At 35.3% G+C, this 15,599-nt stretch overlaps 2 protein-coding genes across 11 annotated transcripts in view; both read right to left on the minus strand.

The window, feature by feature from the left end:
* The window catches only part of LOC143900399 (uncharacterized), a 68,631-nt gene that overhangs the window by 30,706 nt on the left and 22,326 nt on the right, over positions 1–15,599 (minus strand). The window contains exons 5-6 of one of the 10 annotated variants that reach the window (XR_013257779.1): positions 3,868–5,114; positions 2,770–3,777 (exon numbers count right to left, since the gene is read on the minus strand). The exons of 5 other annotated variants lie outside the window; for them this stretch is intronic. Coding sequence is in view for 2 of the 5 variants with exons in the window: in XM_077411693.1 (XP_077267819.1) it covers positions 6,866–8,078 (1,213 nt within the window). In the remaining 3 variants the exon portion in view is untranslated. Of the gene's footprint in view, positions 1–2,769; positions 5,115–5,889; positions 8,079–11,579; positions 11,748–11,826; positions 13,934–15,599 lie in introns of those variants that run through there. 4 more of the 10 variants (XR_013257778.1, XR_013257777.1, XM_077411694.1 and 1 more) reach the window with 4 other exon arrangements.
* Positions 837–3,774, minus strand: LOC143900402 (uncharacterized). Its single transcript, XM_077411699.1, has 2 exons — positions 3,637–3,774; positions 837–1,967 (listed from the first exon to the last, which is right to left on the minus strand). The coding sequence occupies exons 1-2, from the start codon at positions 3,648–3,650 to the stop codon at positions 926–928; spliced, it is 1,056 nt and encodes a 351-aa protein (XP_077267825.1). The 5' UTR covers positions 3,651–3,774; the 3' UTR covers positions 837–925.

The raw sequence follows: 15,599 nt of genomic DNA on the forward strand, positions 1-15,599 counted from the left end.
TCTATAGATGAATATCTACAAAAATAATTATTCTATATATTTAACTGCTCACACAACAACAACTGTAAAAAACATAAGATATATTATAACATACAGATAACTCAATTTTATTTCATGTATGCAGTAAAAACAAAATAACAAACAATAAAATTGAGTGACCTTACGTCATCATATATACGTTGTATATTCAATCTTTACTTTTGACATAAAATGAAATTTTTATAAAAATTAATATGCAGCCACAAACAGAAAAAAGAGAAAGAGACAGACAATTAATATTGACAATATATGTATATTAAAGAATTAAATTTAAAAATAAAACAAGATTTTTCTAAAAATATAATATAAAATAAAGTAAATAATTTAATTGCATTTGATCAAATTGTAATTAAAATACATTAAACAAAAAAGTGCAAAATTAGAAACAAATAATATTAAGTAATATTAAAAACATTAAGATTCAAAATAAAATTCAGAAAATGAAATCTTATTTTGTGTAATCCCTTGTGTACTTTTTATAAAAGTTAACATTAACAAATTTATATCGTTTATCACATTACAAATTCTATATAAAAAATGTTTCATATCTAGTTCAATATACGTTCAACATTAGGAGAGTGTGTACATCAGTCTGAGAAAGGACGTAATAGTTTACAGAAGCGAATTTTGATGGAAGGTTACAAAATCTATTCTGTTCTCGAAAAAAATCTAAAACCACCGCTCTCCAAATATTAGCCACCAAGAATTATATATGAATTAGACATCAATGTGAGATCCAACATAATAATACATTAACAACAGATTTAAGCTCTATATAATCAATACTCATCTTTACGTTTGTACTTATGAATAAGATTGAAAAAAAAAAAATGTATAAGATTATTCAAAATATTATAACAAACTGACAGACCCCAGATCTAGGTAACTAATACTCATCTTCATCTTCATCTTCATCCTCATACTCATCTTCATCGTCATCCCCAGCCTCATGCTTATATTTATGTTTAAGAAAAGAAGCTTTATATTTAAATACTGCATCGCATTCGTTGCACTTAAAATTTCGTGAATGCCGTTTCGTATGTTTGTTGAGTAGGCTCATCGTCCTAAAACTCCATTTGCATTGAGAACACTTGAAAAACTTTTTCTCTGTCGGTAAACTCAAATTCCAATTCAATCTGTTGAAACGTTCTTGTAGATCAAATTTTTGAAGCTTACATTTCTTTATATTCGCTTGTTTTTTTTCATCATTTTGACGCTCATCTTCACGTTGCAACTGTTTATATAACTGTGTGTGAATATAACTTTTATCATTCTGATGTTTACGCTTGTGTTGCGTAAGATGACAATTATCCTCACACACTTGATTACACACGTCGCAAACTGTAACTGCATTATGAAGCTCCATATGTTGCAGGAATACCACTTTGTTTTGGAATAATTCGAAGCAGAATTGACATTTGTAGACATCAGCATGCCATTTTACCTGATGGCACGTGACACTCGAAGCTTTTGTCGATTTAAAGTCGCAGTCCGCACAATGAAACAATTCCATACTGCTTTCGTGTAACAACACATGAGATGTAAGCAATGTTTTAGTTTCTAGGCGTATACCACAAATTGAACACTCGTGTGGATAAACATTGCTGTGAACCATCACATGATCTCTCAGATTGCAATTTTTGTCAAATTTTAGCCAGCAATAAGGGCACGTGTATTTCAAATTTTCATTATGTATTTCTGATGCTAAATTCAATTCGTCTTTTACATCTTTGTATATTTCTTCGGGCTCCTCCGTAGATTCGTCAGCAACCTCCACTTTTATTTTCGGCGAAGGACATGGTGGTTCTACAATCTCACTTTTACCTTCATTTTTGACAACACAAGAATCTTGTATCGGCACAAGATAATATTGTTGATCGTTTTTAATCACAAGGTAATTTTGTTGAAGAGGATCACATGGCTCAGACCTAAAAGTAAGAAAAATAAATTAGTTTGGCGCAAAATACATATTTTTACATATATAGATACATGCTGTGTATTACTGTAAAAAAACATTTTCATGTATTCCGTTAAACATTATGCCTTCATTAAATATATACAAAACAAATGCACCAATGTCCAAAAACATTAAACATACGCAATATAAAACCGCACAAATTATTATTAAAAATATATTTTCTTCATGCTACGAACATCTTAACAGTTTTCATTGTATTATATTTAAATAATCTTTATTATGTGAATATAACCGAAAATACATTGTGTGTCACATTTGTCTCATATTTTTCGACGTTTTATTTAAAAATATATATCTATCTTGTGCTAATATATGTGAATATGATATTTAAAAATAATATATTCTCCTAAAATTTTAAACTGCTTTACTATTATTATATACAAAATTTATAAAACATATTAACTCTGTTATATATTATATACATATATATATATATATATATATGTATTTTGTTTTGCAATTATTAAAAAGAAATGTGTCTCTCATATTAGTGTAACTTATCTGATACGTAAAAATATTTTTAATAATTATTTTTTAAATACTTTCAAATGTTTTTAAAAGCATCCTTCACAGCAAAAGAGTTGTTCTCTCCTATCAAAACTGCAATCATCCAGTTAATCAATATTATATTATGTGTTATTGTGCTTTATAGTTTCCATTACATCTAAAATGTCTTTTTAAGAAAAGGAATCAATGTGCAACTTCGTGGAAGTAGATTACATGTCACGTATCATGGAAAGTGTCCATATATATCCATTTACTAAAAACATATGTATTTATTTAATATCTTACATCGATTTTTTTTTTTTATACTGTACATTGCATCATCCCATACAGTAAACAGAAGTTCGCTATATCAAAAGCGAACATGGCGAGGATTATTCTTGAAGAAAATCATATTTTCGATATCTTCTTCAAAACAAATTTGCAGTTCAAAAAACTGATTAAATTTATATTCTTACTACCAAAATTTGAATTAAATGCGGATAATTTATTTAATGAGAAAATTATAACATATTCCTTCAAATTGTGGATAAAAAGTAAAATTCTTATTCCATGAAATGCAAAGTTTATGTTAATACAAATATATCACGTTCTTAGCCAAAATACCAAAACTAGAATATACAAGATATTATGGTAGATATTACCGTATTTCAAGAAATATCATTGAATTTGATGTTGCAAAGATGGTGATATATTTTTCAATCAACTCTATATATTACATAAACAAGATTGGAAGACTTTGATATAAAAGCGAAATGTAATTACATGATAAACAAATCCAAGATGAAGCAGAACATCGAAAATAAACCGTAGGTATTGATATTAGATTAATACAGGCATCACTTCTTTATACTCTATTAACATCGCCAACAGATTTATTGTAGGTCATAACGCGAATATGTTAAAGTTTGAAAAAAAAATATAACAGAATAATTTTGTGATCTCATGAGATAATTATAATCTTTAAATATTCGAAATCTATCAGAGAATAAATAAATACTTGATTGCAGAGTTTTGGAACTTAATCGTGAACATGATAAACTGTAATATAGTATTAATTCATAACTTGTTCTTGAGTGAATGTTCTAATGCATTTGAACATAAGATCGACATACCAACATAGAAGCATGTACTTTCGAGAAATAAATCCTTCAATTTCGGAATCTATACGTCACAAGATAATAGTATATGTTGTTGCTTTATCGCCTGTATGGAAGGCGGGATTGTCCAAACTGCGTTACATTAGAAATGTATCGCTACTGAAATAATAATCAAAAATCATCTATTTGCACATCACGCGTTTTCAGATTATATATATTAGAAAGATATAAAAAAGTTATCCGTACCACAAAAGATCACTCTCTTCATTTCACATGTATATCCGTCGCATAGACACGCGAGTCACTTGGCACTTTTTTTCACAACAATTTTGTCTTGCACGCCGTGCAGGAGATTTGTAATTTTGATGGGCGGCGGTGGTGGAATGCTTCTTCCGCCAGGATGCTTCTTCCGGTGCAGCATCATCGGCGACCGCTGGGTGAAGCTCTGGCCGCAGATGTCGCAGATGTAAGGTCGCTCACCGACGTGGGTAAGCAGATGAATCTTTTGCGAGCTGAGGCAGCCGAATGTCTTGCCACATATCGCGCAGAGATACGACTTCTCGCCCGAGTGCGTCCTGAGATGCTTCGTGAGACCGTACTTGAATTTGAACTCCATACCGCATTGCTCGCAGACGTACTTCATCTTGTGCAGCTCAGCGTGACTGTCGAGATTCTTCTGGGTTTTGAAGCGCTTCCTGCAAATCTGACACTCAAACTCCTTAACCTTCGTCTTGTGCTTATAATGCTTGTGGAAGTACAAGGAGCTCTTGCTGGGATAGGACGTGCCGCATATGTCGCAAACGCACGACTCCGTGTCGTGGTCCTTCATGTGTGTCGTGTAGTCGGACTGCACCTTGAACATCTTGCCGCACTGTTCGCAGCTATAGTTGTAGTCCTCGGTATGCTTGCGAATATAATGTATCTTCAGATACGGCTTCGTGCGCGCCTTGAAGTCGCACAGGGTGCACGCGTGAAGCTGCGCGGGCTCGTCGTGGATCTCCATATGCCTAGAAAGATACGCACCGGTCTTGAAGCCCTTGGAGCAGATTGTGCACTTGTGCGGCCGTGAGTTGCTGTGCTTGAACATGTGACTAGTGAGTTTGCTCTTGCGGTCGAACGTAATGTAACAGATCTCACAGATATGCGACTTCTTCTTTGGACTAGTCGAGTGCTTGCCGGATCGCGTTTTCGAAAGTTTTTCTTTGCGCCGTTTCCTGAAATCCAACGGAGCGTCATCCAAATCATCCAAATCGTCTGAATCGTCGATGACGATTTTATTTCTCTTTCTGGTCTCAATCCGATTTTTATCCTTCTCGACGCGATTATCCTTTTCTTTTGCTTCATCTTCTTTTGACTCGGTTTTGGAACTATTTTCCTCGGTGGGTGGCGGTTCTTTCATCATAAACACGCTCAATGACTTTGGGATGCGAAAATAATCGTCTTCCAGTTTTACTATCAGAAAAGTTGACGAGAGTGGATCTAGTTGATTGCACCTAAAAAAATTATAAAAATTGTCAGTCGATTTTTATTCGTTAGTATAATAAGGATATGATCGTGCTGGTTGCACGCGAGCATGCATTGGTGCAACTTCAGCTAAAAGTTTCGGTAAAGAAGAAACAGAGCTGAATTTCACAAAAATAACTTTTCTTCACTGCTCATAGATATTTTCTTATAGGCAAGTATTTCTTATTATTCTAATAAGTTTAAAAAATTTATTTATAATAATAAATAAATAAGTTAACTAACCTTAGTTAGACTAACTTACATAAAAAAAACGCAATTATTACATTAATACATAAATAAACTTTATATGTGACGTATAATACATATAATATTTATTTAGACTATTTAATGCATTTTTAATTTCTATATTAAAAAAATCCATTTTCTTGTGTACAACTAAAATTGAATATATATTGTTGTTAATCATGTATTATAAAAATAGAGATATAATCGCTGCGTAAAACTCATGTTACAATACGAGTCGATATTTGCGGGTGGAGATGAAGTAATTTTGCTTTATATTCGTTCCATGTTAAGATTCCATTTGCGACACTCTATCAGATCTTTTAAACACAATTCTGATAATGGAAGATCAGTAAACGATCGTTCAACTGTGTCTGCATCACAAGCTTTTTCGGATAATATAATATGTCGGATAAACGGATAATTTTGCACTTTTGCGAGTGCATTCTCTCGAGGAATTTCAAGTGTCTTATGATCTCAGAGACAATAAATTTGTCAATGGTGATAAGCTCAAAGACTGCTAAGTGCATATTAGTGAATAGTCTAATATTCGATCAATTTGGTCGGTTAATCGACTCTCATAAGAAAACTTTTTGAAGTTTAATTCTTGCTCTTTAACAAAATATTCTTCGATACGACTTAATATTTCACATAGACATATTATATTATGTATATAATTCTTTTAGTTAATCGCTTGCTAAAATTTTAGTCACTTTGGACTCTCTTTGTAACATGAGATGCTTAATTTTTGATATATACAACTATCTCACATCCTTTGTAACCTGAAACATTGATCAAATTAATCATTAAGAGAAAATATAATTTATATAAATATATCGCTACATTTTGAAGAAATTACGATTATCATAACAATCATTTAATATAATTCATATATATATAAAATATAGAAAGAAATTCTTTTTCATACAAAATATTCTCATGCTTATATAAAATTTTTGAAATTATTAAAAAAAAATTAATTTTTAGAGATTTATTAAAAAATGTAATACTTTTAGTAAAAAATATTGAAAATTTAGAAAAGTAAAGCTTATAAAAAAGCTATACAGCACAAATCTATGACAATACTTGTCACAAATTTTCATCAACTTTAATAATTTAATAACATTCACATAAAACAGAAATACTCACTGAAAATATTCTAATGTTCGCCGTTTTGCACAAATCGTATACACAAAAATAAGGTGATTTTTTTCTAATACAGTAACGCTTCAATTAACGTACACGAGAACATATATCAAACAACATAAGGATAGATAAATATTTTTTATAAATATGCATAAATAATCACCAGTCTTTTCTCTTAAAAAGATAAAAGTACAATTGATATCGTCATGTAATTTTCTTGTACACAAGGTACAATTAAAAACTTATACATATGAATCATATATTCCAATATGGACATTTTATACATTCCTTAAAAACTCCAAGATAGTCAAATAAGACCATTTCACAGTTCTTTGTATACGATCAATCACGATCACGCATCCAATATGGAAGTCTTATCGATGTGATCACTTTGAAACTTTTCAAGGTAATTTCTGGCGAGCTCAGCTATCTGCGGATGCGACGATAATAATGGCGGCAGTGGTCCAGGATGATGCTTTCTATGCCTTAGCAGACTGGAGCGTTGCGTGAAGTCCTTCTCGCAGATGTCGCACTTGTATGGCCGTATGCTGGCATGGGTAAGCACATGCTGATAGAAATTGCTAGTGGACAGGAACGTTTTATGGCACAGAATACAAGTGGAGATATTTGTCTGACCGTGCTTGAAACGTTTGTGGCTCATGAGTTCGCGAGTACCGCTGTACTCCTTGTCACAAACCTCGCACTTGAAACCTTTCTCATGCAACATCAAATGATTGTCCAGTCTGCTTCTGTGGTGAAACTTCTTGCGGCACAAGTGACATGGATATTCATACTTGATTTCGCGATTTCGCTTCTGATGGCGCCATTCGTGGCCCTTGACATCCTTGACCTTCTTGCCGCAGAAACGGCAGATTTGCAGTTCCAATATGTGGGTTCTCTTCATATGGTGCGTCAGATCGATCTTCAGTTTATAACTGCGACCACAATGCTCACAAACGAATCTCGGCTCGTGATCGCTATGGATGCGAACGTAGTGTCTTTTCAGACCGTCTCCACTTTTGTATTTCACATGACAGATCTCGCACTCGAAGAAATAGTCCGGCCGGTGTATTCTTTTGTGTTCCTCTAATGCCCTTGGTGTGTAACAAGCTCTTTTACACTTGTCGCATTGATATGGTTTACGATGCACGTATCTCACATGTCGCTCAACCTTCTTTGCATTATTAAAATGCTTGTCGCAAAATGGACACGTATTTCTTATCTCTTCCATGACTTCGTCTACCTCGGTAGTTTCTTTATGTAAATTTAAAGAACCGGAGACCTGCGGCGATTTCATGTTCAACAAAGATCGAACCTTCTGAATTGAATTATTGGTGTCTTTGGTAGTTTTTACGGACGAATTCTGCGAATCTAATGACAAATCTACTTTAATCGATCTATTTATACTTCGACACTGTATTGTAACGGGTTTAAGTTTTCCACTTGTTTTTGTAGAATTATGTTCACTTTGGACAGATTTCCATGTACCCAACAAAATGGAGACAAAACGGGGAGGTCCTTTTCGATATTGCGCTCCTTTCTGCCTGATGATGATAGGCTTTTCCCTGAAACAGGGATAAATCGTGTCAGCGTATAAAGTATAAATACTGTATTTTAAACATATAATCAAATAGCCAAGTAACTGAATATAAGAGACATCCTTGGCCACTGTAAAAATAAATCTCAATATATCATTATATTATTTATATATTTTCATACAAATATTATATAAAAAATTATAAACATTTTAATCAACAATATTTTTTATGTTATAAATTTTTACACGCATTTGTATCTTAAATAAATGTTCGTTAATATTGTTTCAGTAATACAAAAAAATTCACAATCAAACATAAAAATAAGATAAACTTACTTCAAGAGTTGTAAAAAAATGTGTATATCTATATATATATATTTTTTTTTTTCTTTTTCACACATAAATCTTATACAACCAAGTTGCGATGCACACAATATTATGCTCGTGATACTTTATTTAATAATTATATTAAAAAGAATCTTGCGCAAAAATACAATCTTTTTTTATTTATTAGCATCTGTATAATTACAAACAATGGTATCTAAATAATATAATTCGGAATTATGTATCCAAATAAATATTCAGTAATACTAAATATTTATATACTTTGTACTCATAAAAGAAATATATATATATATATATATATATATATATATATATATATATATATATCTGAGATAATTTAAATAATTGAAACTAATAGTTTTACAATCTATTGCTAAACAAATCAATCTTTTGTAGGTCTATAAGTAGACTGTCGCCGTAAGAACATGTCAAGTTGTATATCGCAATTGTTATCCATTTCATACATATCCTTTGCTTAATTTCGAGTTAATCTTTTTTTTGCATACGTGTTATAATAGGACATAGCTTTAGAATAAATACTTTTCACATTTATCAAAAAACAAAATTAAACTAAAAATAAAAGTAAATATTTATCGCACAAAGAAAAAAATCATCAATGGAAGTTTTTAATTAATTATGACATATAATATATAGAAGAAAAAATACTGGGTAATTATACAGAAAAAGGGCAACCTCATATATGCCCTCTTTCCACATAATTATCAAATACAGTATTATAGCAAGAATGTAAGAATATAAAAAAAAAAAATTAATATCTTCAAATATTTTTATATTCTCACAAACTACCGACATATTTTTTTTAAAATATGTTTTCCAAAACTGTTACCATAAATCTGTAGATCAAGGATGCCTTTTGTATAGATATAACGATGTATTATTGCATCTTCAAATAAACCATTCATTATGGTTTCAAGAGTTTTTGTAAAACATTTTTAGCTAAACCGGCGATGGGAACTTGCGACGTGTAAGGCGGAAGAGGACCGGGATGATTTTTTCGGTGCCGAAAGAGACTGGACCGTTGAGTAAAGTCTTCACCACAAATATCGCAATTATACGGCCTAATACCGGCGTGCGTAAGAACATGTTGATAGAATTTATTACCCGTCGACACAAATACTTTCTTACAAATCAGGCAAGTCGTGCCCGGTTTGTGCACCCGATTCTTATGATACTCCAGTTGTCTCGATGAAGTGACAATAACACTACACTCAGTACATTTGTAACCCTGTTTGTGCAACAACAAATGATTGTCAAGACGAGTTTGGTTCTGGAATTTCTTGATACACAGATGACACGAGAATTTTAAGCTGGCCATCTCGGCTCGCTTCTTATGCTTCCATTCGTGGCTGTGAAGATCCGTCACGGATTTCCCGCAATATCGACATATGTGAATGTCGGTGCTGTGCTTTCTCTTGATGTGCACAAGAAGATCCACTTTCACCTTGAATGACTGGCCGCAGGAATCGCAAATAAACTCAGCAGCAACATCACTATGCGCTCGCACTTGATGTTGCTTCAGCGTTATCTGACGTTTGTACTTCAAGTGACATATGTCGCACTCGAAGAAGTAATCATCACTGTGACTCTTACGATGCTTTTCTAAGTTTTGCTTGGTGTGACAAGATGCACGACATTTGTCACATTTATACGTTTTTTTATGATGACTCGCTACGATATGTCTCTTCAAAAGTTTCTCATGGTCAAAGTGCTTTAAGCAAAACGGACATGCGGTCCGCACTTCATTCAATACCTGATCCACATCTTTGTTCTTTTCGTTTTGTGAAGTATCTTCGGATGGCGACATTTCTACAGATTTAATTTCTTCTTTAATTTCTTCCTTAATTCCCTCTTTAAGTTCTTCTTTATTCAATAATTCTTCGTCTACTTCTTTGTCTGCACAAAGTTCTTCTCTGCTAAAATTTTTCTTATTTCGTTGTCGCATTCTTTTTTTTCTATTCCCTTTTGCTGGGCTACAGCGTTTTCTCACACTTTTTTTAGCAGTAGTCTGTACCACGCCATCATGCATTACAATTACTTTTCGATATATATCTTGCACTGTGGTCCACCGTCCCCTGAAACATCCATTAATTTCAATCAGTATAAACACAAAACATGCAACGTCTACCACAATTGTATAAAAATCAAGAGTCTTCAATAATCAGTAGTAATATTCAGTACTACACTAGTAAGATCATTTGGCTGATATAATTCATATTACTGATATTACACAATTTTACAATTCTTGCAAAGATGAAGCGACTAAATATTGAAGAGTGTAAGGATAGAAACAAAATTATAAGCTTCGTTTCACTTATAATATTTCTTAAGTATTTACATTTTTTTTTTTTTTTTTTAATACCGACTACAGTATCTGTACACATTCAAGATAAATAATTATTTTAGCAATCGCCATTCCAACGAATTTATAAGTATATCGTACCCAGCTACTAATTCGGCTTTCAGATTAATTCAAGTTGACTAAGCAGCAACGGTGGACGGCGGCGGATGAATACTAATGTCGGGATCGACATGTCTGCGACGATGCCTTTTCATGCTGCCACTTTGCGTGAAAGTGTGTCCGCAGATATCACATTCGTATGGTTTATAACCCGTATGAATGAGCTTGTGCTCCCTGAGAGCCTTATCCTTCTTGAAAGCTTTCAGGCATGATTTGCATTGGTACGGCCGCTCGTCGGTGTGTACACGTTCATGTTGCTTCAGTGCATGATCCGTCGCGAACTTATTGTCGTATTGGGCACACAGGAACGTCTGCGGATGAATACTAATGTCGGGATGTCTGCGACGATGCCTTTTCATGCTGCCACTTTGCCTGAAAGTGTGTCCGCAGATATCGCATTCGTATGGTTTATCGCCCGTATGAATGAGCTTGTGCATCTTGAGAGTCATAATCCTCTTGAAAGCTTTCAGGCAAAATTTGCATTGGTACGGCCGCTCGTCGGTGTGTGCACGTTCATGTCGCTTCATCTCCGACATGCGTTTGAATCTTTTCTCGCAAGCCGTACACTTGTACGGACGTTCGTCGCTGTGCTTCACCATGTGCTGTTTGTACCTTCCGGTCTGAGTGAAAGTCACATGGCATACAGAACATTCGTACCTCGCACGCTCACTTCTATCTTTTCGTTTTTCGGCATTAATTAAAGTATTTTTGAAATTCTCGCTATGAGCCGCGGTGAAAGGCTCCTCCTCTTTGATTATCAAATCTTCGACCGTCGAATCTATCTCTATCTGCGTATGGTTGTACCCCTCAGATTTTTCTTCGCTACGCTCGATCTTGATACCTTGTCCTATCAACTCTCCGACCTCGAGAATTCTGTAAGCAACAATAATAACTTTTCAGCATGTTAAACGCAGTCAAGATACTTCCTCTTGATCATCCAGAAGTTTCTTACCAGGATATACCCGAGGACAAATTTGGCAATTTTTATGGATATTGGAAAAAGTGACGCTCCCTCGCTTCAAGATCAAGGAACAAATTTAATCGACAAAGATAGTTACGTAGTCACAAACACCTTTTGATGTACGAGTTATTTTATTAAACGTATAATAACGAATATCATTAAATGACAATTAACATAAATTTGTCGATGCATTTATCCACCTTCGAACAAACTTGGAAGTCTCGCCTGCAAAAAAAAACTCTAGAAAAGAAAAGATAAAAAATGAGAAGAACAAACGAATTGTCTTTCAACAACATTGGCATTGTTCGGCTTACAAGTTATCCTTATCTACACTGAAAAAATAGAACAACAATATTCATAACGGAACACTTTGAGCACGGTAGTACAAACGTAGCCGTATAATTCATGAAGAACCGAACGATCAAATATCGCGCGTAATCTTGTCTTTTGAGCGCCGCACGGTTTACGCAAACGTTACCAGTGTACAAAAGATATCGTCAAAGAGATTTATCGAGAAGTATCGGGATCAACATCGCGAGTATGACGCTTCGTCGACGTTGTCCAACATCAACGTAGTGGTAGATATATAATCTATAATAATTCAAAAGACTTCTCTCACAGTTTCTATCTGTCCCGCTGTTACAATACATAGGTAACAACGCGTAAGCACGTATTATCGCACTGTTCTTATCGTTAAATGTGCTCAATCGACGTTTAATCATTTGAATCATTAACGAGAAGTTTCAAATCATTCACAGAACAAGTTGTTTAACGTCAAAGTTCTTAGACACACGTAGACTTCTGATGGGCCGTCAAGTTGCCCTGGCAAGAGAATCCACGATGGCATATCTGGCAGACGTATGGCCGTTCCCCGGTGTGTCCGCGTTTATGAATCGTCAATGTCGACCTCTGCGAGAACGCTTTCGGGCACTGGTCGCATTTGTATGGCTTCTCTCCCGTGTGCACTCTCCTATGCATTCTCAAATTTTCCGAGTCGGTGAAACCCTTTCCGCAGATATCGCAAACGTAAGGTTTTTCCCCGGTATGAATTCGTCTGTGCTTCTTCAAGTGTTCAGCACTACTGAGACTCTTTCCACAGTAATCGCAGAGATACAGCTTCGTCGGATTGTGGCTCTCCTTATGTCGGAAGAGCGACCTCTTCGTGGCAAGTACGCGGCCGCAAATGTCGCAGGCGGTGCTGGTCACTTTGTTGGCCTTCAACTCGGGATGCGTGCGTCTGCAGTGCGCGGAGAGCTGTCGTCTTAGGTAGAAGGCGTTGTTGCAGAGCTGACAGACAAACGGCTTTTCGCCCGAGTGAATGTTATAATGCTCCTGAAGATCGAGTTTCTTCCGGAAACGCTTGTCGCATTCATTGCACTTGAACGGTAGATCCGCTTTATCCATGTGTCGCGTCATGTGGATGCTCAGAGCCGCCAGAACAGTGGTCTCGTAATCGCACTCCTTGCACATGTAACTCGGTAGAAAATGTGTCTTCTCGTGCCTCGTTAAGTCGCGAAACAACCGAAATTTCTTGGGGCAATGCTTGCAGGGGAGATCACCTACTGTGTGACGCAACAAATGCTTCTGGTAGTTACTTTTGTGTCGAAAAACCTTGTTACAAGTCTTGCAGAGAAACTCCAACTCGGACTTCTCTTTCTTCACCTTCTTCAATGATGCGGTACGGCCAGTCACTCCCGAAGAGTTGCCTCTGCGACCGCTTTTACGTACTGAATGCATTATCTTCATGTGCTTGCGGAGGCTGATACCGGTTCTGAAGACCCGACCACATTGGGCACACGTGTTCTTCCGCTTACCTTTATGCTCGATCTCATGAGTGTCCAACAAGGATTGCGAAGCAAAGAAGACGCCGCAAAGCTTACAGTGATACGCCAAAGGAAGATCTTCCTCGTCATCCTCAATGTTTATTTCCTGCTTTATGTTGTCTTGTTCAGAGTTTGTTGAAACTGCTGTCTCGTCAGTCGCATCCGCTGCTTCTGGACACTTCGATGGGGACTTCGCGGGTTCGTCATTCTTCTTCACCAGTTCAAGTTTAGGGAACATCGGGTAATAGTCTTCAGAAAACGGTAGCTGGTTGTACCTGAAATAGAAAAATTCAGAGGGATATCAGTATCGAATATCCTTGTTACATCGCGACGATCTTTCTTTCATTGTCTGGTCTCGTTGTCTAGCAAATTATTTCTACGCCTGTAAGTAAAATTGCTGAACTTGCGCAAACTTGCAGCTTTATCAATTATGTGACAAATTAGATATTTTGATCAAAAAATAATAAGATATATCAGAATCGTCTTACATTATGTACGTATATATGTATATGTAAGAATAAAGACACTAGAAATGTGAAAAAAAAACGACATGATAAAATAGCTTTTGGTAGTCATAATTCTGAGTAGCATTTTTATTTATTACAATAATACATAATGGAAGAAAATACCCAACTCATAAAAAATTAATTACAGTTTTATATACTGCAATTCGTCTAGAAAATAAACGATGTTACATATATCTTATGTGATATTTCGGTTTATTATATTCTATCGGCATTTGCTATACAATTTTGTTCATTTAGTTATTTTTTACATAAATATATTTTACCTTCTTAATAATAATTCCACTTTATGTCTGTCGAAAATAAAAAGCAAAAACATGCACGTTTAAAATCACAAAAAAAATTTTGTGACACATTTGATGTAAAAACTCAAGTCATTTATTTGATACATTGTAGATAGCATTACGATGAAAAAAAATAAAAATAAGAGATCAATATTTCAAGTTTTTATCATTTCAAAAATTACATCATAAATGAAAATAAAATAATAATAATAATAATATTTTCATTAAAATGAAAATATTTAATCGTATAGTGGATGAGTATTGTCGAAATATAAAGTGGCAGTGACTTGGATCCAAAGTCTGACAGCATCACTACACAACAATGTCTTGAACACGAGATGTAATTGACACAGTATAATAGAAATTAATATCCAAATTGTATGACCACGCGAGTAGCATCATATCACGTTAATCATGTGTATTTTGTTATGTGCGTTAAGCAATCCCCTAGATACAAATGACTTGTTGCAATAATTACACTCATATGGTCTCTGGCCAGTGTGATATCGTTTATGTATAACGAGGGTCGAGTGTTGCGTGAAAGATTTTCCGCAAGTGTCGCACGAATATGGCTTCTCGCCGGTGTGGGTCCTCTTATGCACAACCAATGTCGTTCTCTTGTGAAAAGCCTTGCCGCAAACGTCGCAGACCAGGGACTTCTCCCCACCGTGAAGACGCAGATGATCTTGGAGAGATCCCTTGGACGAGACGGATTTGCCGCACAGATGACAGTCGTATTTGTTTTCGCCGGTGTGCGACTTGACGTGAACCACCAACGAATTTTTGTAGGCGAATATCTTGCCGCAGAACTCGCACTGGTGTTTCACCGGTTTGAAGTTCGGATCGTGAATCTTCAAGTGGCGTACCAGGGTGTGATTGTTGGGGAACGATTTGTTGCAGGCAGTACACACGTGCTCCTTAGCGCCGTGCTTCACGTTCATGTGTCCGTGGAGCTCGGCGTTCGTGAAGAAGCCCTTATTGCAGATCTCGCAGTGCCTCGTGTACTTCTCGAAGTGACGCCTATGATGAGTGGCCAACTGAGAAGCCTGTACAAACGCGCGACCGCACACGTCGCAAACGAAGTTTTTCTCGTGAGTGTGGATTCGCTTGTGTACCGCTAAAGTATTGGTCCT

The sequence above is a fragment of the Temnothorax americanus genome, unplaced genomic scaffold (genome assembly GCF_048541705.1).
Source record: "Temnothorax americanus isolate GAGA-0224 unplaced genomic scaffold, ASM4854170v1 Scaffold3, whole genome shotgun sequence".
Taxonomy (NCBI): domain Eukaryota; kingdom Metazoa; phylum Arthropoda; class Insecta; order Hymenoptera; family Formicidae; genus Temnothorax; species Temnothorax americanus.